This window comes from Ranitomeya imitator, chromosome 3, assembly GCF_032444005.1.
Source record: "Ranitomeya imitator isolate aRanImi1 chromosome 3, aRanImi1.pri, whole genome shotgun sequence".
Taxonomy (NCBI): domain Eukaryota; kingdom Metazoa; phylum Chordata; class Amphibia; order Anura; family Dendrobatidae; genus Ranitomeya; species Ranitomeya imitator.
The window spans coordinates 358,395,309-358,420,135 of record NC_091284.1 but is presented as its reverse complement, the minus strand read 5'-3'; the positions used below and the strand labels follow the sequence as shown (position 1 = coordinate 358,420,135).

General features: G+C 42.5%; 1 protein-coding gene across 1 annotated transcript in view; it reads right to left on the bottom strand.

Annotated features, from left to right (window-relative positions):
• Nucleotides 1-699: 699 nt before the first annotated feature.
• Nucleotides 700-24,827, bottom strand: part of CSF3R (colony stimulating factor 3 receptor) — a 111,576-nt gene continuing 87,448 nt past the window's right edge. Inside the window, exons 12-17 of the mRNA XM_069756878.1 lie at nucleotides 19,950-20,048; nucleotides 8,986-9,132; nucleotides 4,478-4,618; nucleotides 2,165-2,261; nucleotides 1,939-2,017; nucleotides 700-1,516 (exon numbers count right to left, since the gene is read on the bottom strand). Coding sequence (XP_069612979.1) covers nucleotides 1,079-1,516; nucleotides 1,939-2,017; nucleotides 2,165-2,261; nucleotides 4,478-4,618; nucleotides 8,986-9,132; nucleotides 19,950-20,048 — 1,001 coding nt within the window. The 3' untranslated portion in view covers nucleotides 700-1,078. The remainder of the gene's footprint in view (nucleotides 1,517-1,938; nucleotides 2,018-2,164; nucleotides 2,262-4,477; nucleotides 4,619-8,985; nucleotides 9,133-19,949; nucleotides 20,049-24,827) is intronic.

Genomic DNA, 24,827 nt, shown 5'->3' with positions numbered 1-24,827 from the left:
TTGTGGTCTGTATATAGATGGTTGAATGTAGTACGGTTCCACAAAAAAAATGACAAAAATGGAAAAAAATGATTACAAAAATGTGTAATAAAGGTAGACAGTGCATTGGATTCCCAGAATTTCATAGCATATCAAGTTGGCGAGCCTACATTTGCAGATTGGATACATTTGTTTGAATGTAGTTAAAGGGAACCTGTCACCCCGAAAATCGCGGGTGAGGTAAGCCCACTGGCATCAGGGGCTTATCTACAGCATTCTGTAATGCTGTAGATAAGCCCCCGATGTTACCTGAAAGAGGAGAAAAAGATGTTAGATTATACTCACCCAGGGGCGGTCCCGCTGCTGGTCCGGTCGGATGGGCGTCTCTGGTCCGCTGCGGCGCCTCCCATCTTCATTCCAAGACGTCCTCTTCTGGTCTTCAGCCACGGCTCCGGCACAGGCGTACTTTTTCTGCCCTGTTGAGGGCAGAGCAAAGTACTGCAGTGCGCAGGCGCTGAGCCTCTCTGACCTTTCCGGCACCTGCGCACTGCAGTACTTTGTTCTGCCCTCAACAGGGCAGACAAAGTACGCCTGCGCTGGAGCCGTGGCTGAAGATCAGAAGAGGATGTCTTGGAATGAAGATAGGAGGCGCCGCAGCGGACCAGAGACGCCCATCCGACCGGACCAGCAGCGGGACCGCCCCTGGGTGAGTATAATCTAACGTCTTTTTCTCTTCTTTCAGGTAACATCGGGGGCAAATTCTGCAAATTCTCACATACGTAATATTAAGAATAGGGATCCTCTAACTGATTCTGGGTCCAAGAACATCAAAGTATATTTGCTGCTTGTTACACAATATTTTACTTCTTAGATGAGTTCAATTCTTCAATGGACTCAAGGCTCACTCTATAGTTAATGTAGGTGTGCTCATTAATATATTGGGACAATGCATGGATTGCTTGAATGCTTCAATATCCATTGGTGTAAAATAGTTTATACCTGTGTTAAGAATGGTGCAGTAGCTTACGTGACAGCCATATATGACAACTAAGAATACTGGCTAGCTGCAGATTACTTCATCAAACAAGTTAAATACATCTTATTCCTCATGGAGCTGCAAAGCATTTAGAAGAGGAAAGTCTTTCATGTTGTCCTCTTCCATAAGGAACACACTGTCCTCATGGTTGTTGAAGTGGAACCATGCATTCTCATAATTCTGAGGGCTGGGTGATATGTCACAGAGAAGAGGTTGTGTGGAGTCAGATCTCACATAGACTGAAGTTGGAGGACTCTGTTCACGGTAACCCCCCGTGATCACCTTGGCGTATTGGACAGTGTCAACATTGATATAATACTTCTTTGGATCTTCTGTTGAAGATGATGTTTGCCTACTACATGCATGTCCATAGCCTTCAAAAGAATTATCCTTGACTCGATTTTCCAAAGGTGAATTCTTTCCTTGCCATTTCTCTACAATGCTGAGTTCACTTGTGATAATCTGAGAAATATCACTGGCCTTAAAAGTCATCTGGGGTGTCTACAAAAGGAAACCATTCATTATTAGATGACACAACAATATTATGTTACATATGCATATAAATTTCCTTTTCTAACAGCCATGCCTTGAGATTTCCTCTGTAATGTTTATTGTACTTGACATGAAAAAGGTTCTGAGAAACAATTTGCTGAAACCTCCAATTATACCCTTTAATGGGCAAAAATTTGGGGTGATTAAGTGGCAGTGTATGTTGTTTGATGCTAGTGGGCACACAGACGATCATTAATAAACTTTAATTGCCATATGATATTTGGTTTTTGGCGTATCTGGTGTGTTCTGCAGGTCCCAAAACTTTTTATATTATGTTGTGTATCATATTTACGATAGACTGGTAACTCGTAGAAGAAATGTAACACTGTGTTTCTTTTTATAAAACCAGAATAAAATTGGTGCCTTGTCACCTTTTCTAAGAAGGAGGCCCATTTTCCCATTTGACTATTGGCTGGGTCTGGAACAACAGGCCATAGGTGATTCTTCATCCTGTTGTGATAAAAAAAGCACAAGATAAGCAATGTGGACACAGGACAACTGGAGAACCTTTGTAGGATTGGATTATGTAGAAAATGGAAGTGATGTCCTAGGTAAAGGAGGGATTATAGAGGTAGGCTAAAAGGACACCAAGCATACCTTTCATGTTTCATGATGCAGGTAATAATCATGAACAGAATAATGAGGAATCCAATTAGAGAGAAAATCAGGAGCATCATATTGATGTCTTCTTTATCTGTATGGTAAAAGGTAAATTAGGGATATAAATTAAGTAAAGTAACAATTTCGAAATAATAAACATTTTATACCTAGTGGTAGGTGTTATACACGAGGAAAAGGTGGATGTGTGGGTTTTTAGAAATAAGGTTTCATTCAGCCAACCAGTACCCTACTGAGAGGCCCAAATCCCCAAACTGTGCTGTCTTCAGTGTGAACACCTTCTTATAATTGGGGATGTGGTTGTGTCCAGAATTATCCAATCACATTCCAACTCATGTTAATAGTAGTCAGAACACAACTGCCATCATTTACAGAGATTCTGATTAACCCCATATAAAGTTTAGCTGCTCTAGTAGGATTTTCCTGACCTTTTCATAGCTGCATTTTACAGCAGAGGCCATATTTGCGTAGCCACATTATTGGAGTTCTTTATTTCTTGTTTTTCACCCTGAAAATATTTCAATTTGTTTTGCAGTTGAATTATAGATGTATAGATGACAATAAAGGTGAAAAAGTTCTGAAATGATTCTTGATCTTGATGTGATATTTTTACATGACAAAAACCTTACATTTTAACAAGGTTTTCTAGACTTATTATATTCAGTGAAACTAAGATTACTGTATATAAATGAGCAAATGATGGCAATCTAATGACAGCTAAGGGTACCGTCACACAGTGCAATTTTGATCGCTACGACGGCACGATTCGTGACGTTCCAGCGATATAGTTACGATCTCGCAGTGTCTGACACGCTCCTGCGATCAGGGACCCCGCTGAGAATCGTACGTCGTAGCAGATCGTTTGAAACTTTCTTTCGTCGTCTAGTGTCCCGCTGTGGTGGCATGATCGCATGGTGTAACATATATCGTATACGATGTGCGCATAGTAACCAACGGCTTCTACATCGCACATACGTCATGAAATTATCGCTCCAGCGTCGTACATTGCAAAGTGTAACAGCAGTCTACGACGCTGGAGCGATATTGTTACGATGCTGGAGCGTCACGAATCGTGCCGTCGTAGCGATCAAAATTGCACTGTGTGACGGTACCCTAAGTCCCAATCTCAAGAGACGACTATGTAAATCATAGCTCACCTTGGTGTATTTCATCCTTAAAGAGAATCTGTATTATATGCACACGTCGTTCTTTCAAATAAAAGTCCAGCAATACCTTAACATGGAGCTAGGAGTGGAATAAAGCTGGAGTGATAGAAGCTTCAGATCTCCAGCCTCATTTACATATCAATTTGAAAGCTGATTTCTCAGTAATGGAGAAATAGACCTGACTTGTAAAGGTACTGTTGGACTTATCTATATAAGCGCTTCATGCACATATAAATAGATTTGTGGTAAACATCTTACCGACAGATGCCGTTTAAACATATTTAGTAGTCCTAGTATTGATCTTATATCTATATTGATGTCTGTATGGATGAGCTCCATATTAAAAACTTTCTGCCTCCTTCTAATTTGTATGTTTATTCTGATCATTTGGCATCCCATCTTTTAAGCTTCAGCAATGGTAATTACCCTAGAAATGTGTACCGTTAACTGACCACTTAATGTTCATAGTTTTGGATCCTTGAATTAATACATGCAAGGACCCCATAAGTTGGCACATGGAGTATGTTTTGGTCTGCATCAAGGACTAACAGCCACTCAATGAGGCAATCTACTCAATAATATACGGTACATACAATATTTTTCTTGCAGATTATCATGGAATCTGTAACAGGAAAAAAGCATTGTGCTTCTCTATATACGTATAAGATACAGTAAGAGAACACTGGAGCTAAGGTTACCATACTATTGATCTGTGTTGCATGACCAGGAGTATGAAGCCTATGTGTATTGTGGCCTAAGTTGAGAGTTAGTTCTTACATTGGCCTATTTAGGTGATCATACACCACCTTAGATAACTGGTTTAGCCAATACCAATATGGCTTAACTCCCGCAATATATATTAACACTCAGCTCACCCTAGAATGCATATATTTTCAGAGGGATAAGTTAGTTCTGGCAGAAGATTATCTCCCAGAAGAACAAAAAGAGTTGAAGTTCAACAGGTCCAATCCTACTCTAACTTCATATGTGATGTCGAATTGGAAATCCCAATACACGTAAGATTGTCGTCTGATCCTACCAAAATCATCAGGTTAAAGTGACTTTTCTTTAATGTGTGTGGGGTTATTAAGGTTTTAAAATAATATTCTTTGGACATCTTGCTTACCAAGTGCAGACGTCCGAATCATTATAACAGTCCCATTCTTGCTGCCTACAGATGTTGAGGTCCTTAGAAATACTTGATATGTGGTCGATGGCACCAAATATGGTATGTTGTATTTTGTTCTTGAGCTATTGAGAGTTGAACCTAAAACAATATAAAAGTATTTATTTCCATATAGTGCATAATCCAGTCATGATTAAAGTAATTAATTTGTAATGTAAAAGAGAGCACAGATCATTATAATGAATTGTGGGTGGGGGGAGAGAGAGCACAGAACATTATACTGAATTGTGGGTGGGGGAGAGAGAACACAGATCATTATAATGAATTGTGAGTGAGAGAAGAGAGAGAACACAGAACATTATAATGAATTGTGAGTGAGAGAAGAGAGAGAACACAGAACATTATAATCAATTGTGGGTGGGGGAGAGAGAACACAGAACATTATAATTAATTGTGGGTGGGGGGAGAGATAGCATAGAACATTATAATGAATTGTGGGTGGGGGGAGAGAGAACACAGAACATTATAATGTATTAGGGGTGGGGGAAGTGGGAGAGAGCATTACAATAAATTGATGGTGTAAGAGAGCACAGAACATTATAATGAATTGGGGGTGGGGGGATGGGAGAGCACAGTATTATAATGAATTGGAGTGGGAGAGAGAACAAAGAGCATTACAATGAATTGAGGTGGGTGGAAGAGAGCACAGATCATTATTTTGAATTGGGGTGGGTTAATGACAGAGAGCACAGAGCATTATAATGAGGGTGGGAGAATTGGTGATGGGAGAGAGGATAATACACTATAATGAATTGGGGGTATACAACTATAATGAGTTGGGGGAGATTGTGTAATTGTAAAAAAATTGGGGGGAGAAAATAGTATTATAATGATTCGGGGTAACGGGAGGTGCACAGGGTGGAGCATTGAAGACGCAGGAAAGTGACTGGTAATAAATTGGGGGTTGGGCACAGAGGCTAATTAATTTATATATTTATTGAGTGGTGAAAAGTGGCTAAATATAGTTATTGAGGAGCACAGTGGTGGACTATCAATTTATATTTTTAATGGTGGGTGCATACAGTGGGGAAAAATAGTATTTAGTCATCCACCAATTGTGTAAGTTCCCCCACTTAAGAAGAAGAGAGAGGCCTGTAATTGACATCATAGGTAGACCACAACTATGAGAGTCAAAATTGGGAAAACAAATCCAGAAAATCACCTTGTCTGATTTGGCAAGATTTATTTTGCAAATTATGGTGGAAAATACGTATTTGGTCATTAACAAAAGTTAATCTCAATAATTTGTTATATATCCTTTGTTGGCAATGACAGAGGTCACACCTTTTCTGTAAGAAAAAGTAGATGTGTGCACAGCCGTAAAAAGGTGCCAGAGTAGGTTTTGGCCCAAATGAAGCAATGTACCTTAAAATATCAGGACATAAGTGCCGTGCCTGTGTGGGACGCGGAATCCACCACTAGTCCATGCACTTAAGGTATATCGCTTCATTTGGGGTCATACTGCCCACATACAGGCAGCGCTCACACACAAATGTGATTTCATTCCACAATCAGCAATTCTGTGGGTCCACTCGCTTGGTCACATTTATCAACTGTACCTGATGAAGGTCCGGATGTAGGACCGAAACGTTTCTGTTATTTTGTGGACACCATTAATTTGAAAAATAAATCTTACCAAATCAGACAGGGTGATTTTCTGGATTTGTTTTCTAAATTTTGACTCTCATAGTTGTGGTCTACCTATTATGTCAATTACAGGCCTCTCCCATCTTTTTAAGTGGGAGAACTTGCACAATTGGTGGCTGACTAAATACTTTTTGTCCCCACTGTATCAGTATTTAGTGACGCAGGGTGAGGGATTATTTTTTCAGGAAGCAAATGTAATATATGTACAGTGGGTGAAATAAGTATTGAACACATCACCAATGTATTTCTAAATTTTTCAACCTTTTCCCACATATCATGCTTCAAAGATAAAGATACCAAATGTAAATTTTTGGTGAAGAATCAACAACAAGTAGAACACAATTGTGAAAAGGTTGAACAAAATTTATTGGTTATTTTAAATTTTTGTGGAAAAACAAAAACTGAATAGTGGGGTGTGCAATATTATTCAGCCCCTTTACTTTCAGTGCAGCAAACTCACTCCAGAAGTTCATTGAGGATCTCTGAATGATCCAATGTTGTCCTAAATGCCTAATGATGATAAATATAATCCGCCTGTGTGTAATCAAGTCTCCGTATAAATGCACCTGCTCTGTGATAGTCTCAGGGTTCTGTTTGAAGCACAGAGAGCATCATGAAGACCAAGGTATCTTTATGTTTGAAGCATGATATGTGGGAAAAGGTTGAAAAGTTCCAGGGAGCCTTTTTTTGGTGATGAGAGCTTCAAGAAGCATCCTGTATGAAGGAGAAACTAGTCACATGCATTGCTCAGGTGTGATTTTGGCCCATTCTTCCACACAAAATACTCTCGTTCTCTGAATTATGAGCTTTAGTTCCTTCCAGAATTCCACAAATTTTCTATTGGAAAAGTCAGGTGATTAGCTGGGACATTTTAGCAGCTTTATTTTCTCTCTCTGAAACCAACTGAGAATTTCCTTGGTTGTGTGTTTGGGATCAATGTCTTGCTGAAATGTCCACCCTCGCTTCATCTTCATGGCAGCAGATTTTTTCAAGAATGCCCCATACCTTTGTCAATTCATACCTCCTTCTATTATATGAAGTTTTCCAGTGCTGTATGCTGAAAAACAGCCCCAGACTTTGATGTTCCCACTCCCAAACTTTACTGTTGGGATCGTGTTTTGAGGGTGATATGCAGTGCCATTTGGCCTCCAAATATGCTTTGTATTATGGAATCTAATGCTACTCTGATCAGAGTTTGATCAGAATAATTGGACTATTTTTCTCAGATGGAGATAAAAAAACAGTTGTGTACACCTACCTGTGTAAAGTGCAGTCCCTCAGGATATGGGGTCTCCTCTTGTTATGTATAATACTATCCCTTATTCCATATTATTCCTTCTTGTTATGTATAACGCCGTGCCTTATTACTTATAACATAGTATCTAGTGATGAGCAGGCGTGTTTGGCACTGCTCGTTACTTGATCAAGCATTAGGGTGCTCGGGCACGCCCCTTACTCAGCTGAGTATCGGGGATGCTCAAGCGCAATGCTTGAGTCACTGTCCTGCATATTTTACGGCTGTAAGGCAGCCAATCAACATGCGTAGATTGACTGCCATACACAGTAATGCAGTAGCCATGTTGGCTACTGCATTACTGTGATTGGTTGGCCACATCGCTTCATGAGGTCTGTCGAGAGAGATGGACGGGGGAAACAGTGAAAATTCATTAAGCTTAACTGGCAGTTAAATTATTTAAAAGCAAATAAACACACACAAAGTCCTTTATATAACACAACACTTCCCGACAATTCCCCTCATTTACCCATTTATTAGAAAGCGACGGTCTAACGTACTCCACTGCACCACGATCACCACTCCAACTTCCATAGCATTTGAAGCCTCATTCACAGAATGAAGCTTGATATGCTGTAGCAGCCGCTGCTGGTTCTTATGCTGAGGATAGCTTGAGAAGCTGCGATGTCAGGAAGGTTACTGCTGGTCACAGATGCTGTGTGACAGCCTGGGAAACAGTCTGTGACTTACTGACGTCACTGCCGGTCACAGACACTCCTGGCTGTCACAGAGCGCTGCAAGATCTGGCAGTGTGTGCTGGTGTGAACAGGGCTCCATATGCTGGGATTTTGAATGTGGCTCATCGTGGGACATAGATGCAGATTATGGTGTATCCAATTTACTATGGCAGACCAGCATGAGACTTTTTTGGGGAAATGAATTGGTGAAAGAGGATGTCTGTTTGTTTTTTTGTTAAAGTAAAGGACTTTTCTGTGTTTGTGTTTATTGAGTTTTAATTACAGGGTTAGTAATGGGGATATCTGACTGATACCTCTCCATTATTAACCTCAGGGCTTGGTGTCAGCGCCAGCTGTTGACATAAACCCCTATTACCATTACCCCAGTTTCCACCACACCAGGGCAATCGGGAGGAGCTGATACAGGACACCAATGCATCTAATGTGATGTGCCAGTCCTAGGGTGGCTATGGGCTGGTATTTTTAGGTTGGGAAGGGGCCAATAACCATGGACCTTAACCGGCCTGATAATATCAGCCCGCAGCTGTCTGCTTTGCCTTAACTGGTTAATAAAAATAGGGGGGACCCCACATCATAAAATAATTAATTGATTGCCAAAAAATACAGGCAAATACGGTGAGAAATGGCTTTTTTTCTTCTCTTTTCTATTTTGCATTATATACTGCATCCAGAGGTGTTCCTCATGTTGTTCCCATGCCACTTCAGCAAGGTCTCCAGTTTGGTGTATAAAATCCTAATGACAGCTTCTCTTTAGCACGGAGACATCTTTTTTTCTGTGCTATGTGGCAAATACATATTAGAACACTTACTATGCTCTTTTCCACTTTTTTCAATCCAGAAAATGGTGTAGTTCTTAATGAATCCTTTGCTTCTCTGTACAGGAATATGTGTCCACTCCACTTCTGCCTGGGATTTGCTGACAGTTAACAATGTAATATTTGGAGAAAAATCTGGTGCTGCGGAACAAAAGATATACTATACCATAAATTGCGGAGATTTCATTTACATTACATTACATGCACTTTAAAGATCACGTTTATTAGGAAAAGTTGCATTTTTGTCTATCTTTCTCTGATTCCAATAACCATTGAACCATAGTTGACTAAATGCGTGGCAAAAACAGATAGTCATCAAATTGTGTTGTCTTTTCATCAGAAGCTCAAGTATTTATGGATAATGGAAATTCAAGAGCTTTACAGAAAATTGTTAAATACACTTATTTCCGGCCTATCCCAATGAGTTATTTCCATCATACCTTGGTGTCATAATTCTGTAAATACAGATTAATTAATTTACTGTATAAAACTATAATTTTTTTCCAAATTATTCTCTTTTGAAATTATTGCCCCTAATGATGCTCCCGATGTAATTTATTTTCCATCCATTTATATTGGATACATCCTCTTGTAGTTCTATTGCGATCAGTTGAGCATGTGCAGTTGTCTCCTTCTCTGCTCCAAAAGTCTGCTGATATATCTCACTGTGCAGACCTATTGACAGGCCCTGTCTAAATGGCCCTTAGTTATCGTCAAGAGTTCCACAATTGGCCAGGGCACTTCAGTCCCTACACGGATCTTTTAACACGCATGTGTGAATTCCGCCTCGGACGGAATTTTTTTTTTTTACATGAGGACCATCTGTCAAAAAAAATATCTGATGTTTGCAACCTTTAGAATCTGAGAGGTCAAGTTTCTCCTTTTGGAGATTGACATACTTGACATGCCAGAGTAAGGAGGCTTATAGGCCTTGCAATGCTCTTCTAGGAAATTAAACATGCAAATTGCAATTCTTGGCTTATATCCTAAGTCATATGGCTAGGCACATTAAAGGGTCAATATTTTTGGATATCTACTTCCAATAGATGGCAAAAGTCCTCTTCCTCTTGTAACAATGAGCGAGGAGGCATCCGCATACATTCGCATGGCCTGTGTACCCAATGTTAAGGATAGGTACGCAGGACGCATGCTGACGTAGGCGGAGCTGTATGGAAGAGGTGCAACAGTGGGTGGGGCTTAACGGAGCAACTACGCAGCCCTCCGAAGCTCTGCCCAATGCAAATGTGAAACCAGCCTTAGTGTTGTGTGGGTTTTGCGCCCGTGCAGGCCACCTTTAGCCATTGGTGTTGGCTGGCCAGGACCACGAATTTCACAGATTAATAAAGCAGACTTCGGTTAAAACATGGACTTTACTGAAATTGATAAGGGTTATGTACGAGGGATAGCGAGTACACAGTCTTAAGCATGTCTCCTTCACAGTAAGAAGCATTTTCATTCCTACTGTATCCTTCCTCTGTAGGCTACTCCAGGGCTCTGTAGCTTATCTGTTTCGTCTCTACGTCACCACAACCCAGCTTCTATTCCACAGTCCTGATCAGCGAGTTTCTCATTACTTGGTTACCTTTGGCACTAGCAAGCTCTCGGGTTTTTCGTAACTCAGAATTTCATAGGATAAATCTTTCTGGAATGTTTTTCAATCTCGTCAGTAACTCTTTTGGGATCTCGCTATTCCTCGCTGGAGTCCATTGGCAGTCCTGCACACTTGTTACTCTATCTCACTCTCTCCAGGAAGTATAGTCCTGTACCTATCACTAAGACTTCCCCCTGTGGGCCAGTCCCAACAGTTAACTACTGTACTTCTGACACTGTTGTCTGTTGCTAGGCAGAGCTTAGTTACACTACACTCTATGAACTACATTACTTTTTTTTACACTATACATTCCCTATAACACTGCAAAACACTATTCATGTTATGATAAAAATACTTATCCCACTCTATACATTACACAGGCAAACAACACAATGCAATACAATTCACATGACACAATATACAGTATGCAAAAGACGCATGACATAATACACATGACGCAATTGATGTCTTCAGTGGTAGGAATGCGACAGCATAGTTCACCACCTTTATACTCTATGAAAAGATAATTTGCATAGCCTCTAAAATATGTGTCAGTGCTCTGTCAATGAAAACACATGAAAAACAAACACAAACAAACATAAATGAGCCATTAGGACTCAGACAAGCATAATATTAGTCTGTATGCAGTCCGTATGCACAAGAGACCTCACACAAACTGGAGATGGGCAAATTGTAGCTTATCTGCTACTGCACATAAGCAAATTTCTACACGGACCTCAGGTTTGTGTGGCACCCCAGGGTCCTGGTCGTCCCAGTGGCGTGGCTTTCCACACGGGGAGGGTGATGTCACGCTTGGAGGAAAGGAAGGATAACTTTCACCAGGTAAACACAAACATGCAACATGTTCACACTCCAGGCCACAAGGGGGAGCTTTTGATCCTATTCCTAGATGACTCCCCTATATATATTGTGGTTTGAAGGGAAAGTGAGTCAATTCCTGTCAGAGAGACAGAGGGGAAGGAAGCAGATGGGCTGTGCAGCCACTAGAAAGTGCTGCAGCTCCTGGAAAGAGATAACACTGAAAACTGGACAGATTGTAGCGAGCGTGTAGGAGAGAGAAGCACAGGCGAGGACACCAGGGGGAAGATAGCAGTGAGCAGACTGTCTCCCTGGCAAAGCGCAGATAACCAGTATCCGGACAACCGAGGTTGTAAGGGACTCTAAGGGTACCGTTACACTATACGATTTACCAACGATCACGACCAGCGATACGACCTGTGTTATGTAGGAAATCCAGAGACACAGTGTGCCAGCAATCAGAGCACATACAGTGATTTGATAATAACCCAAAAACAATTGAACGAGCTCTGAGACGTGGAATCTCTGTAGACCGCAATACCTGAACCTATCCTAACACAACTAAAGGCAGCTGTGGATTGCGCCTGTCACTACCTATGCAACTCGGCACAGCCTGAGGAGCTGACTAGCCTGAAGATAGAAAAAACAAGCCTGACTTGCCTCAGAGAAATACCCCAAAGGAAAAGGCAGCCCCCCACATATAATGACTGTTAGCAAGATGAAAAGACAAACGTAGGAATGAAATAGATTCAGCAAAGTGAGGCCCGATATTCTAGATAGAGCGAGGATAGCAAAGAGAACTTTGCAGTCTACAAAAAACCCTAAAGCAAAAAACCATGCAAAGGGGGCAAAAAGACCCACCGTGCCGAACTAACGGCACGGCGGTGCACCCTTTGCGTCTCAGAGCTTCCAGCAAAAACGAATAGACAAGCTGGACAGAAAAAGTAGCAACAAAAGCAAAGAAACACTTATCTAAGCAGAGCAGCAGGCCACAGGAAAGATCCAGGAGCTCAGGTCCCACACTGGAACATTGACAAGGAGCAAGGAAGACAGAATCAGGTGGAGTTAAATAACAAAGCAGCCAACGAGCTCACCAGAACACCTGAGGGAGGAAGCTCAGAAGCTGCAATACCACTTGTGACCACAGGAGTGAATTCAACCACAGAATTCACAACAGTACCCCCCCCTTGAGGAGGGGTCACCGAACCCTCACCAGAGCCCCCAGGCCGACCAGGATGAGCCACATGAAAGGCACGAACAAGATCTGGAGCATGGACATCAGAGGCAAAAACCCAGGAATTATCTTCCTGAGCATAACCCTTCCATTTAACCAGATACTGGAGTTTCCGTCTAGAAACCCGAGAATCCAAAATTTTCTCCACAATATACTCCAATTCCCCCTCCACCAAAACCGGGGCAGGAGGTTCAACAGATGGAACCATAGGTGCCACGTATCTCCGCAACAACGACCTATGGAATACGTTATGTATGGAAAAGGAGTCTGGGAGGGTCAGACGAAAAGACACAGGATTCAGAATCTCAGAAATCCTATACGGACCAATAAAACGAGGTTTAAATTTAGGAGAGGAAACCTTCATAGGAATATGACGAGAAGATAACCAAACCAGATCCCCAACACGAAGTCGGGGACCCACACGGCGTTTGCGATTAGCGAAAAGTTGAGCCTTCTCCTGGGACAAGGCCAAATTGTCCACTACCTGAGTCCAGATCTGCTGCAACCTGTCCACCACAGAATCCACACCAGGACAGTCCGAAGACTCAACCTGTCCTGAAGAGAAACGAGGATGGAACCCAGAATTGCAGAAAAATGGAGAGACCAAGGTAGCCGAGCTGGCCCGATTATTAAGGGTGAACTCAGCCAACGGCAAAAAGGACACCCAATCATCCTGGTCTGCAGAAACAAAACATCTCAGATATGTCTCCAAGGTCTGATTGGTTCGTTCGGTCTGGCCATTAGTCTGAGGATGGAAAGCCGAGGAAAAAGACAGGTCAATGCCCATCCTGCCACAAAAGGCTCGCCAAAATCTCGAAACAAACTGGGAACCTCTGTCAGAAACAATATTCTCAGGGATGCCATGCAAACGAACCACATGCTGGAAGAACAAAGGCACCAAATCAGAGGAGGAAGGCAACTTAACCAAGGGCACCAGATGGACCATCTTAGAAAAGCGATTACAGACCACCCAAATGACTGACATCTTTTGAGAAACGGGAAGGTCAGAAATGAAATCCATTGAAATATGTGTCCAAGGCCTCTTCGGGACCGGCAAGGGCAAAAGCAACCCACTGGCACGTGAACAGCAGGGCTTAGCCCTAGCACAAATCCCACAGGACTGCACAAAAGCACGTACATCCCGTGACAGAGATGGCCACCAGAAGGACCTAGCCACTAACTCTCTGGTACCAAATATTCCAGGATGACCAGCCAACACCGAACAATGAAGTTCAGAGATAACTTTAGTAGTCCACCTATCAGGGACGAACAGTTTCTCCGCCGGACAACGATCAGGTCTATTCGCCTGAAATTTTTGCAACACTTGCCGCAAATCAGGGGAGATGGCAGACACAATGACTCCTTCCTTGAGGATACTCGCCGGCTCAGATGAACCCGGAGAGTCGGGCACAAAACTCCTAGACAGAGCATCCGCCTTGACATTTTTAGAGCCTGGAAGGTACGAATCACAAAATCGAAGCGGGCAAAAAATAACGACCAACGGGCCTGTCTAGGATTCAAGCGCTTGGCAGACTCGAGATAAGTAAGGTTCTTATGATCAGTCAATACCACCACGCGATGCTTAGCTCCTTCAAGCCAATGACGCCATTCCTCGAATGCCCACTTCATGGCCAGCAACTCTCGGTTGCCCACATCATAATTACGCTCAGCAGCAGAAAACTTCCTGGAAAAGAAAGCACATGGTTTCAACACTGAGCAACCAGAACCTCTCTGTGACAAAACCGCCCCTGCTCCAATCTCAGAAGCATCAACCTCGACCTGGAACGGAAGAGAAACATCCGGTTGACACAACACAGGGGCAGAACAAAAACGACGCTTCAACTCCTGAAAAGCTTCCACGGCAGCAGAAGACCAATTAACCAAATCAGCACCCTTCCTGGTCAAATTGGTCAATGGTCTGGCAATGGTAGAAAAATTACAGATGAAGCGACGATAAAAATTAGCAAAGCCCAGGAACTTTTGCAGACTTTTCAGAGATGTCGGCTGAGTCCAATCCTGGATGGCTTGGACCTTAACCGGATCCATCTCGATAGTAGAAGGGGAAAAAATGAACCCCAAAAATGAAACTTTCTGCACACCGAAGAGACACTTTGATCCCTTCACGAACAAAGAATTAGCACGCAGTAACTGGAAAACCATCCTGACCTGCTTCACATGAGACTCCCAATCATCCGAGAAGATCAAAATGTCATCCAAGTAAACAATCAGGAATTTATCCAGATACTCACGGAAGATGTCATGCATAAAAGACTGAAAAACAGATGGAGCATTGGCAAGTCCGAACGGCATCACTAGATACTCAAAATGACCCTCGGGCGTATTAAATGCCGTTTTCCATTCATCTCCTTGCCTGATTCTCACCAGATTATACGCACCACGAAGATCTATCTTAGTGAACCAACTAGCCCCCTTAATCCGAGCAAACAAGTCAGATATCAATGGCAAGGGATATGAAACTTAACAGTGATCTTATTAAGAAGGCGGTAATCAATACACGGTCTTAGCGAACCATCCTTCTTAGCTACAAAAAAGAACCCTGCTCCCAGTGGTGATGACAATGGGCGAATATGTCCCTTCTCCAGGGATTCTTTCACATAACTGCGCATAGCGGTGTGTTCAGGCACGGATAAATTAAATAAACGACCTTTAGGGAATTTACTACCAGGAATCAAATTGATAGCACAATCACAATCCCTATGCGGAGGTAGGGCATCGGACTTGGGCTCTTCAAATACATCCTGATAATCAGACAAGAACTCTGGGACCTCAGAGGGAGTGGATGACGAAATAGACAAAAATGGAACATCACCATGTACCCCCTGACAACCCCAGCTGGATACCGACATAGAGTTCCAATCCAATACTGGATTATGGGTTTGTAGCCATGGCAACCCCAACACGACCACATCATGCAGATTATGCAGCACCAGAAAGCGAATAACTTCCTGATGTGCAGGAGCCATGCACATGGTCAGCTGGGCCCAGTACTGAGGCTTATTCTTGGCCAATGGTGTAGCATCAATTCCTCTTAATGGAATAGGACACCGCAAAGGCTCCAAGAAAAACCCACAACGTTTAGCATAATCCAAATCCATCAGATTCAGGGCAGCGCCTGAATCCACAAACGCCATGACAGAATACGATGACAAAGAGCATATCAAGGTAATGGACAGAAGGAATTTGGATTGTACAGTACCAATGACGGCAGACCTATCGAACCGCTTAGTGCGCTTAGGACAATCAGAAATAGCATGAGTGGAATCACCACAGTAGAAACACAGACCATTCTGACGTCTGTGTTCTTGCCGTTCAACTCTGGTCATAGTCCGATCGCACTGTATAGGCTCAGGTTTAATCTTAGACAATACCGCCAAATGGTGCACAGATTTACGCTTGCGCAAGCGTCGACCGATCTGAATGGCCAAAGACATAGACTCATTCAGACCAGCAGGCATTGGAAAACCCACCATGACATCTTTAAGAGCCTCAGAGAGACCCTTTCTGAACAAAGCTGCCAGCGCAGATTCATTCCACAGAGTGAGTACAGACCACTTCCTAAATTTCTGACAATATACTTCTATATCATCCTGACCCTGGCACAAAGCCAGCAAATTTTTCTCAGCCTGATCCACTGAATTAGGCTCATCGTAAAGCAATCCGAGCGCCAGGAAAAACGCATTTACATTACTCAATGCAGGGTCTCCTGGCGCAAGAGAAAATGCCCAATCCTGAGGGTCGCCGCGCAAAAAAGGAAATAATAATCAAAACCTGTTGAATAGGATTACCAGAAGAATGAGGTTTCAAGGCCAGAGATAGCTTACAATTATTTTTGAAATTAAGAAATTTAGTTCTATCACCAAAAAACAAATCAGGAATAGGAATTCTTGGTTCTAACATAGATTTCTGATCAATTGTATCTTGAATCCTTTATATATTTGTAACGAGATTATCCATTGAAGAGCACAGACCCTGAATATCCATGTCCACACCTGTGTCCTGAAACACCCAAATGTCTAGGGGAAAAAAAAGACTGAAGACAGAGCTGAGAAAAAAAAATGATGTCAGAACTTCTTTTTTCCCTCTATTGAGAATCATTAGAATGGCTCCTTGTACTGTTATGTAGGAAATCCAGAGACACAGTGTGCCAGCAATCAGAGCACATACAGTGATTTGATAATAACCCAAAAACAATTGAACGAGCTCTGAGACGTGGAATCTCTGTAGACCGCAATACCTGAACCTATCCTAACACAACTAAAGGCAGCTGTGGATTGCGCCTGTCACTACCTATGCAACTCGGCACAGCCTGAGGAGCTGACTAGCCCGAAGATAGAAAAAACAAGCCTGACTTGCCTCAGAGAAATACCCCAAAGGAAAAGGCAGCCCCCCACATATAATGACTGTTAGCAAGATGAAAAGACAAACGTAGGAATGAAATAGATTCAGCAAAGTGAGGCCCGATATTCTAGATAGAGCGAGGATAGCAAAGAGAACTTTGCAGTCTACAAAAAACCCTAAAGCAAAAAACCACGCAAAGGGGGCAAAAAGACCCACCGTGCCGAACTAACGGCACGGCGGTGCACCCTTTGCGTCTCAGAGCTTCCAGCAAAAACGAATAGACAAGCTGGACAGAAAAAGTAGCAACAAAAGCAAAGAAACACTTATCTAAGCAGAGCAGCAGGCCACAGGAAAGATCCAGGAGCTCAGGTCCCACACTGGAACATTGACAAGGAGCAAGGAAGACAGAATCAGGTGGAGTTAAATAACAAAGCAGCCAACGAGCTCACCAGAACACCTGAGGGAGGAAGCTCAGAAGCTGCAATACCACTTGTGACCACAGGAGTGAATTCAACCACAGAATTCACAACAGACCTGGCCGTGATCGCTGGTAAGTCGTTGTGTGGTCGCTGGAGAGCTGTCACACAGACAGCTCTCCAGCGACCAACGATTCCGAGGTCCCCGGGTAACCAGGGTAAACATCGGGTTACTAAGCGCAGGGCCGCGCTTAGTAACCCGATGTTTACCCTGGTTACCAGCGTAAAAAAAAACAAACACTACATACTTACATTCCGGTGTCTGTCCCTTGCCGTCTGCTTCCCACACTGACTGACTGCCGGCCGTAAAGTAAAAGCACAGCACAGCGGTGACGTCACCGCTGTGCTCTGCTTTCACTTTACGGCCGGCAGTCAGTCAGTGCGGGAAGCAGACGGCAAGGGACCTGACGAACACCGGAATGTAAGTATGTACTGTTTGTTTTTTTTTACATTTACGATGGTAACCAGGATAAACGTCGGGTTACTAAGCGCGGCCCTGCGCTTAGTAACCCGATGTTTACCCTGGTTACAAGCGAACGCATCGCTGGATCGGTGTCACACACACCGATCCAGCGATGACAGCGGGAGATCCAGCGACGAAAGAAAGTTCCAAACGATCTGCTACGACGTACGATTCTCAGCAGGGTCCCTGATCGCTGCTGCGTGTCATACACAGCGATATCGTATGGATATCGCTGGAACGTCACAGATCGTACCGTCGTAGCGACAAAAGTGCCACTGTGTGACGGTACCCTAAGACTTACAGCAGAAACGGGCAGGATAGCTGAATTGCAAGTTATCTGTCCGCCTCAATACCCAGGAGGCACAGTGATGCAAAGAGCCCGGGGCATGATAGAGTCCCTGTAAAAAGGCTCAAGTCACCTGTCATATGGGTTTATATCCTATCCTATATGGGAGACAGAGAGAAGAACTGTGACGACCTTATCAGAAGCCATAGGCATAGCCAAGGGACTACAACACCACCGCGGTAGAGGAAGGCTTTAATCTCCATCTGGAAAGGGGACTCCCAACTTGCCTCCAAGCCGGCAGGACTCTGCCTAACCTGTGATCTGGTACCCTGGACGGTGGCTGCCTGAAGTCTTCAGTAAACAAGGTAAAGAGACTGCAAACCTGTGTCCTCGTTCCTTACTGCACCATTTACCATCATCTTCCATCTACACACCGGGAGCCCTGGGGACATACTTCACCTGTGGGAAGTTCTACCATCTAGCTGCCATAACATCACCCTAGAGGACCCCTTAAAGTAGCGTCGGTCCCCACTGACCGAATACCACAGGTGGCAAACATAAACTTTATTCAATCTCCCTTTTACATGGGCGCCCAGGGCCACGGGCGGGCGACTCATTTGCGTAGAAAAAAAAATCCCGTTTTATGGACGGGAGTAATGCATTTAGTAGTACGCAGCCTTGTTCCCCCTCTGCAATGCAAACGAGAACACGGAGACAGTCACGTTCACAATTTGGGGAAATGATTGATCTGATTTTAGTAACAACCTTGTAGAATGCCTTACTCACACACCAGTAGTTGGTCAGTATATGTAAGCCCAAGTAAGGACTTGAATCTACAGGGATAAAAACTGTAATAGAAAGATTCACAAGTTTTCTTTGTATTGGAAAAAATCCACTCCTGGCTTTGGCTTACAATTATGGAATTAAACTCGGACACCACATGGCCAAATTGCTGCCATGGTTGCAGTGCAGAGGAGTGATTTTCCGCAAAGTCCCCAGGTATGCATTGAAAACATTTCAGCAGGCAAAAATTTAGTTCATCTTACTAACCAGCCTGGTACATGCAATGGCAGACTGAGTACAGCTGTAAGGGGGCAGACAGGAGGCCACCTCTTGTGTGAGGATCATATCGCAGTGCATGGACTGGCCCGGAACCTCTCCTGACCTGAGCCTGACAGCGTGATATATTTCTATTAGGAGAGCCAACAGTCAGTCCTAGGATTCCAATGCGATCCCTGCACAAGAAATACGGACGTCTGTCTGCCCCCTTAGACCACGTTCATACATTCAGTTATGGTCAGTATTTTACATCAGTATTTGTAAGCCAAAACCAGGAGAAGAACAATCAGAGGAAACATATAATAGAAACAAGTCACCACTTCTGCATTTTATATTCACTCCTGGTTTTGGCTTACAAATACTGATGTAAAATACTGACCAAATACTGAGCGTGTGACCGTAGCCTTAAACTCAAAACCAGATAAAGGCGGCAGCTCGGGAATCATGGAGAAGAGTACAGGGAGGGGTCTGCAGCACTGAGGAGAAGCAGGGTGTTGCAGGGAAATGTAGATTAGCAGATTACAATAGGACTCATTCAACTCTGGGAAGATGGATGCACCAAGGGGAAGATAAATATGAAAAAAGACACAAAGGTAGAAGATTCTATTGTGGGCATCACCATTTAATGGCAGGTATGATCTGAAAACTCATTGGATTCAGCTGTGCATTACCTCCTTCTTTAGAATACACCTCAATTTCTCTCGCCACTCCTATGTAGTCTTTATACAATGGATACAGTCTCACAGTGTACCTCTGGAATAGTTCAATATCTGGAAAATTAGAAAAACAGCAAAAGGAAAATGTTTAAATGTTTGTTAAGATTTGTATCTTTTTAAAGGTAATCTGTCATCCACTTATCCTACCTCATCTGAGGGCATAATGATGTAAGGACAGAGACCCTTATTCCAAAGATGTTTCATTTACTTGGCTGCTTACTTCAGTTTTGATAAAATCAGTGCTTTATCTGCTGTAGATCTAGCAGTTCCCTGAATTCTGAGCTCTGTATAACCTCACCCACACCACTGATTGGCAGCTTTCTGTGTACACTGTGAATAGGCAGAAAGCTGACAATCAGTGTGCGGGTGTGATTGGACTACCTGGCAGCAGGTTTACTAGTCCTCTAGTGATAACTTCTTGAATATAGAACAGTGACTTTTTAAAAACTACAGCAAGCAACCCAGAAAGTGATATATCACCGGAATCAGGGTCTCTGTCTCAACATCTTGCTGCTCTCAAATTAAATGATAAAAAACCTGGAGACACATTCCCTTTGGGATGTAGTATATTAAAAAAAATTGCATTTGCATCCCACTCATTTTCTTATACAATTATTCTCTCTTTCTGTGACATCTTTTCTGTGTTGTGTTAACAAATTATCTTCATTGCTCAGTTACTTAGCATTATTGTTTTTGGAGAAAACTTGGTGATAAATATTATGGCTTCTATTACTGCCCTACAACAGATGTCATTCTTCCCCTTCTTACAGCCACTGCCAATCTGTTATGGAGACTCACATGCCCTGATTTTCTGGGCCATACAGACGTCAGCTCTACCCACCCGCTGCAAGTTAACAAGCCTGGGAGGGAAGTATTATGTGGCCAGTGGCAGCTCAAAGCTTTTCAGAGACCATTGCTATCCTATTGTCAGGAGATCTGAAACACTTGATCACATATCAGTATAGTCCCCATTACAGGCAAGGAGTAAGGTTGCATGGGAAAACCTCAGTGATAACTGTCCTTGTGTAAGGGGTGTGTTGGGGAGCCAAGTTATGCCCTGCGTCCCTTCACGTTCCTTCCTAATAAAGCGGATTCGTTTTATGTGTAAAATGGTGTGATATGCGGTACTGTTTTATTGTGTAGTAATATGCTAAATAATGTTATGATGTTTGTATACTGTGTAAGTTATGTATTTTTAACCCCTTAGTGACAGAGCCAATTTGCAGCTTAATGACCGGGCCAATTTTTACAATTCTGACCACTGTCACTTAATGAGGTTATAACTCTGGAACGCTTCAACGGATCCCATTGATTCTGAGATTGTTTTCTCGTGACATATTGTACTTCATGATAGTGGTAACGTTTCTTCTATATTACTTGCATTTATTTATGAAAAAAATGGAAATATGGCGAAAATGTTTGCAGTTTTGCAATTTTCAAACTCTTAATTTTTATGCCCTTAAATCAGAGAGATATGTCACACATAATAGTTAGTAAATAACATTTCCCACATCAGCTTTACTTTACATCAGCACAATTTTTTAAACAAGGTTTTTTTTTGTTAGGAAGTTATAGAGTTAAAAGTTGACTAGCGATTTCCCATTTTTACAACAAAATTTACGAAACAATTTTTTTTAGGGACCACCTCACATTTGAAGTCATTTTGAGGGGTCTATATGGCAGAAAATACCCAAAAGTGACACCATTCTAAAAACTGCACCCCTCAAGGTGCTCAAAACCACATTCAAGAAGTTTATTAACCCTTCAGGTGCTTCACAGGAATTTTTGGAATGTTTAAAAAACATGAACATTTAACTTTTTTTCACAAAAAAATTTACGTGGTAAGAAAAAAATTAACATTAAACTTTTTTTTTTACAAACATTTTACTTAAAAACCAATTTTTTTTTTTATTTTCACAAGTGTAAAAAGAGAAAATGAACTACAAAATTTGTTGTGCAATTTCTCCTGAATATGCCGATACCCCTTGTATTTGGGGGTAAACTACTGTCTGGGCGCACGGCAGAGCTTGGAACAGAAGAAGTGCCGTTTTTGTCTTTTTCAATGCAGAATTGGCTGGAATTGAGATCGGATGCCATGTCGCATTTGGAGAGCTCCTGATGTGCCTAAACAGTGGAAACCCCCCACAAGTGACACCATTTTGGAAACTAGACCCCTTAAGGTACTTATCTAGATGTGTGGTGAGCACTTTGAACCCTCAAGTGCTTCACAGAAGTTTATAACGTAGAGCCATGAAAATAAAAAATAATTTTTTTCTCCAAATAGTGGTTTACCCCCACACATGAGGCATCAGCGAACTCAGGACAAATTGAAAATAACTTTTGAGGTCCAATTTCTCCTGTTACCCTTGGAAAAATAAAAAAATGGGGGCTAAAAATCATTTTTGTGAAAAAAAAAATATTTTTTATTTTTACAGTTCCTTGGGGGGGTCTAGTTTCCAAAATGGTGTCATTTGTGGGGGGTTTCTACTGTTTATGCACATCAAGGGCTCTGCAAATACAACATGATGCCCGCAGACTATTCCATCAAAGTCTGCATGTTAAAACGTCACTACTTCCCTTCCGAACCCAGACGTGTGCCCAAACAGTAGTTTTTTTCCCCACATATGGGGTACCAGCATTCTCAGGTCAAATTGGGCAACAACTTTTTTGGTCCAATTTTTCCTGTTACCCTTGTAAAAGTAAAAATTTGGGGGTGAAAAGATAATTTTTATGGAAAAAACATGATTTTTTATTTTCACGGCTCTACTTTATAAACATCTGTGAAAGAATTGGGGGTTCAAAGTGCTCACCACACATCTAGATAAGCTCCTTGGGGGGTCTAGTTTCCAAAATAGGGTCACTTGTGAAGGGTTTCTACTGTTTAGGTACATAAGGGGCTCTGCAAATGCATCATGACACCCGCAGACCATTCCATCAAAGTGCCCAAACAATGGTTCCCCCCCCCCCCCCGTACCAGCGTACTCAGGACAAACTGGACAACAACTTTTTTTGTCCAATTTCTCCTGTTACCCTTGTGAAAATAAAAAATTGCGGGCTAAAAAATCATTTTTTTCTCCTCAAAAATGATTTTTTAGCCCGCAATTTTTTATTTTCACAAGGGTAACAAGAGAAATTGGACAAAAAAAGTTGTTGTCCAGTTTGTCTTGAGTACGCTGGTACCCCACATTTGGGGGGGAACCATTGTTTGGGCACACGTCGGGGCTTGGAAGGGAAGTAGTGACGTTTTAACATGCAGACTTTGATGGAATGGTCTGCGGGTGTCATGATGCATTTGCAGAGCCCCTTATGTACCTAAACAGTAGAAACCCTTCACAAGTGACCCTATTTTGGAAACTAGACCCCCCAAGGAGCTTATCTAGATGTGTGGTGAGCACTTTGAACCCCCAATTCTTTCACTGATGTTTATAAAGTAGAGCCGTGAAAATAAAAAAATCATGTTTTTTCCATAAAAATGATCTTTTCACCCCCAAATTTTTACTTTTACAAGGGTAACAGGAAAAATTGGACCAAAAAAGTTGTTGCCCAATTTGACCTGAGAATGCTGGTACCCCATATGTGGGGAAAAAAAACTACTGTTTGGGCACACGTCCGGGTTCGGAAGGGAAGTAGTGACGTTTTAACATGCAGACTTTGATGGAATAATCTGCGGGCATCATGTTGTATTTGCAGAGCCCTTGATGTGCATAAACAGTAGAAACCCCCCACAAGTGACACCATTTTGGAAACTAGACCCCCCAAGGAACTGTAAAAATAAAAAATAATTTTTTTTTTCACAAAAATGATTTTTAGCCCCCATTTTTTTATTTTCCCAAGGGTAACAGGAGAAATTGGACCTCAAAAGTTATTTTCAATTTGTCCTGAGTTCGCTGATGCCTCATGTGTGGGGTTAAACCACTATTTGGGCGCACGGCAGAGCTCAGAATGGAGTGAGCACCATTTGAAATCAATGGTGGTGCCATGTCGCGTCTAGAGACCCTCTGATATACCTAAACAGTGGAAGCCCCCCAATTCTAGCTCCAACCCTAACCCCAACACACCCCTAACCCTAATCCCAACCCTAACCATAACCTTAATCACAACCCTAACCCCAACACACCTCTAACCCTAATCCCAACCCTAACCATAAGCCTAATCCCAACCCTAACCCTAATCTCAACCCTAACCCTAATCTCAACCCTAACCCTCACTTTAGCCCCAACCCTAACCCTAACTTTAGCTCAACTCACGTTAGCCCAACTATGACCCTAATGGGAAAATGGATATAAATATTTTTTCTTTATTTTATTATTTTTCCCTAACTAAGGTGGTGATAAAGGGGTGGTTATTTACTATTTGTTTTTATTTTGATAGGGTCTATCACAGTGACCAAAATGAACCAACAGGAAAAATCTCCCTATTGTTGCCAGGTGCCGGCCGGCTGATCTCAGCCGGCGCACTCCACATGCGCCCACCATTTTCTCCTGGAAGAAGAAGCCAGAGACACGTGGCACGTCAGAGGGCCATGGATGGACAACGGAGGTATCATGGGGATCGGTGACCCCATTTTTCTCTCCTCTGATGTGCGATCACATCAGAGGACAAAGAAATTAATTATCAGATTGCACTTTTTTGCGGTCGCCATTATACAGTTAATAAAGACAATCGCAACCCCAGGGTCAATAAAAACCTACAAGAATCATGTTCTCTGGGGTCTTGGCTACTCCCGGCAGCCGAGACCCCAGAGAAAATCTGACTCTGGGGGTGCTAAACACTTTTACCACAGCGCCGTTAATTTTAAGTGGTTTAAGTACCCTTAACTATCACCATTAAAAG